This window comes from Theobroma cacao, chromosome 5, assembly GCF_000208745.1.
Source record: "Theobroma cacao cultivar B97-61/B2 chromosome 5, Criollo_cocoa_genome_V2, whole genome shotgun sequence".
In the NCBI taxonomy this organism is placed as follows: Eukaryota; Viridiplantae; Streptophyta; class Magnoliopsida; order Malvales; family Malvaceae; genus Theobroma; species Theobroma cacao.
The window spans coordinates 25,343,105-25,346,638 of record NC_030854.1 but is presented as its reverse complement, the minus strand read 5'-3'; the positions used below and the strand labels follow the sequence as shown (position 1 = coordinate 25,346,638).

General features: G+C 35.7%; 1 protein-coding gene across 1 annotated transcript; it reads left to right on the top strand.

Moving 5' to 3' along the window:
- LOC18598843 lies at window positions 426–3,280 on the top strand. The gene is made up of 2 exons (XM_018120513.1): window positions 426–991; window positions 2,148–3,280. The coding sequence occupies exons 1-2, from the start codon at window positions 901–903 to the stop codon at window positions 2,972–2,974; spliced, it is 918 nt and encodes a 305-aa protein (XP_017976002.1). The 5' UTR covers window positions 426–900; the 3' UTR covers window positions 2,975–3,280.

Sequence of the window (3,534 nt, the reverse complement as noted above, 5' to 3'; positions counted from 1 at the left end):
GGTTGATACATAATCTCTCTACTTTTCGAATCTTTTCTCTCTTAATTATAAAAAAAATAATATAACAAAAAATTAAGATATAAATTAATTAAGTTTGATTAAAAAATATTATTGATTATTTTCTTTGAAAAATACCCAAAGATGAAGGCCTTAAACATGAGTTCCCTACATAAAACTTATAAAAAAAAATATATGACGTATGCACACGAATACATTAATAAATAAATAAATATATAATATTTATTATATAATTTTTTTAAAAATATTTAACTTATTAATTAATACAAAATATATCGAGAACACTGCAAGATAAAATCATTGATAGTGATGGTTCGGTATGCAAAATCCTGTCGTAGACCTGAGGATAGGTTTAAATACTCATTTTTCGAGTCCAAAATTTAGAAGCATCTAGGTTACAAACTCCATCGGAACGCGTGGAATCCGGACCAATTTCACCGCCAATGACTCGGTCCTCATCAAAGATCCAAAGCGCCAAAAGGTCCAATTCTGTAAATTCAGCAAAAACCAAGGGCCGTTAAACACCATTATGCTTCCCTTAAAAACTCAAAAACAAAAGAAGACGTTTTCAAACAAAAACAAAGCCTTAGGAAAGGAGAAAAAAATAAAAAAGCTTTCCTAGTTATGATCACATAGGTAGAACGCATCCTTCAAATTCCCGCAACTTTTCAACCAATCCCGACCCAAAGTTTCAGATCATAACTCTGACACAAATTCTACACAACCCAGAATTCTTTTGGTTTGGGGGTGTTGAAAAAGTCACTGTATTTGGCACTGTTTATTTCTTGTTTTTCAAGTCGATTTGCCTTTATATTTCTTAGGGTACTTTTAACTTTTTTATTTTCTTCTTCTTCTGGGGGAGTTGTAGTTGTGGTTGTGGTTATGAATAATAATAACTGGAGAAGACAAAAAGGTGAAATTCATCATCAAGAGATGCAAGGGACGAGATCACACAGCAGAAAGCCACCACTCGGTACTTCTCTTTCCTTTGTCCTTTTCTTAAGTTTGTTTTAAGATGTTAATTATGCATTATTATTCTTTAATTTTCTTCAAAAGAAACGGTGCCTCTTCTTGTGGCTGCCTCCTTTTGTGTGTTTATATTTTGGAAATTTCATTGATGGTTAGCTTTCAGTATGGTAAAAATTAAGAGCTTTGATCTTCAAGTCTTCATGCAAAATAATTTATTTTGTGTTGCTTAAGTTAAGAGCAGAGCTGTTATAGCTTTTATGATGTTTTCTGATACTTTTCATGTGTTGTAATGGTTTGTGTTTGTATAGTACTAGCAATATTTTATCTGGGGCCGGAGGTGGGGGTGAGAGTTTATGGAGATAAATTAAATTGATTTAGTCAAATCGGGAGTTGGCCGATTTCCATAATTAGCTGCACTTATATGCTCTTTTATCTTAGTAATTTTGTTTTCAATGGTTTTTTTTTTTTTTTTTTGAGGGGGTGGGGAGGTGTTGGAATTGAATGGCAATAGAAGGAACGTTTTGTTATTTATTATTAATATTTATTGTTTGGTAAGTTTGAATATATTGCTCTGGATCTTAGACATCCCTGGATCTCTTTTTGAATTGGGATAGTGTTCCTTTGTTAGAATAAGAAAAAGAGCTGCCTTCTGCATGGTTACTAAGGAACTTGTTTCAGTTCCCAATCTTTTGTTGCAGATGGGAACAGTTGAGTGACAAATGTAAGGAAGGATATGGAAATCCACTATGAGATCGATAATTTTATTTTGAGATCATGAGAATTCTCCAGATGAGCAATACATTGTCATAAAGAGTATGCCGAATTATTCCAGCTGACAATATAATCTCTTGTAACTGTATTCTAACTAGCATGCAGACGGCATTGGTCCAAATATGCTCAGCTTATGCTTACGTATTCATTTTTGCTGTCGTTTTCTAGGCTTTTCCATAAATAGCTTATGGGATCAGCTGTATCCAAACTTAAAGTAGAGTTTCAGGATCTCTTTCCTATCTAGTTTCTTGCATGTGTCTCCCTTTCTGGAAATTATAGCAATGTGTTTCATTGAAAATGAATATGCCTATTATGATTATCTGATTTTATTGCAATAATGACTCCTGTGTGAATGATTACCCTGACATTTCTTAAATCCTCTATCCCAGCTACGTGGCAGCCTACCGTGCCTTCATGGGAGAAGAAGTTTTGCACTTTGGTAGGCTCTGTTCCGTGGCGGAAGCTCCTAGAAACCAAGAGGTTTATGTATCTTTATGACAATGTAGTCCAGTGGAATGACTCAGCTGGTGAAGAGGCATTCAATAACGCTAAAAACCGGTTTTGGGCTGAGATTAATGGCCTTCCTTGTGACATAAGACTCCCAGACCCTGACAGTTATATCGATGAAATAGATTGGGACTCCGAAATTGATCCTGAACTGCTTCTGGACTTGGAGAGAGAACCGAACACCCCTGATGAGAAGGATAAAAGTGAGAATGTTGTGATTCTTGGTAATTCTCTTCTTTTGAATCAGTCATTTTCCTGTGGTGGATGGGGGGATGCCGAAGAGGGTGTAGTGAAGGAGAATAACATGTCTTCCAATTGGAAAAACCAAGACTGTGAAAATTCTTGGGAGCAGAATTATGCTTCAAATAATTGCAACATGAAAGATATTGGATATAGAAACTGTTGGAATAATTCTTGGGAATGGAACCGAAGGGAGAATAACTATAATGAGTGGGACAATAATGAATCTAACTACGTGGATTATCGGAGTGGAGATTGGGATGCATGGGATGGTACAAGAAGAAAGAGAGAAGGCCCTGGGCGGTACATGTCAAGGTATAAAACCTCAAGATTTCATAGTGATAACCGTCAGAATAATCGGGGATGGAGGAATGTGAGAGGGAGGCAGAGGGCAAATTTTGCATATGAACGACCACCTGTGGATTCAACACAGTGGAACTCTGTGAATTATTGCGGGTGGGCCAATTAAACATTACGAAATTGGCAAAGCAGGAGTCCCTATGGAATTGGGAGTGGCAAGTTTTGTAAGTAAAAGGTTATAAGCATATGGTATATAATGCTGTAGATTGTAGGTCTCAATATTATTTTATTTGTTCTGTGTTGGTATGATAGTATATAATAGGTACAACAGCTTTTGGCAAAGTCCCTGTTATGTTCAATTTCCGTTGCATTTTTGTAGTTTGCTTCTTCGGAAGGCGTGTCTGAATTTCTAAATATTATTTTTAATCCTGAGAGTGTGTGTTGTTAAGTGATATGTTTGTTAATCTGTCCAATATATCGATCTGTTATAGTAATTATATTGTGACTAGTTGGAATTTATATCCATCATCGGCATTCTGTAGCCTGTATCTTGAGTCCAAAGGGCTTCAAATGTACTGTTATCTGTAGGAGCTTCCTGGCTGTCTGAGCAAAACTGTGTTTTGTTCCATCATGGGGTGGGCAATTTTTGATGTTCTTAGTTTCTGTTTATCTACGTTCTGTCGTTTTCATTCTTTTTCTTGCAGAAGTAATCTCTATTTGAAGGATATA

Excerpts from the sequence above, each read along its gene's own strand:
- LOC18598843 (XM_018120513.1), top strand. The coding sequence starts at position 901 with ATGAATAATAATAACTGGAGAAGACAAAAAGGTGAAATTCATCATCAA. Across the intron at positions 992-2,147 it reads CAGCAGAAAGCCACCACTCG|CTACGTGGCAGCCTACCGTG; the intron begins GTACTTCTCTTT and ends CCTCTATCCCAG.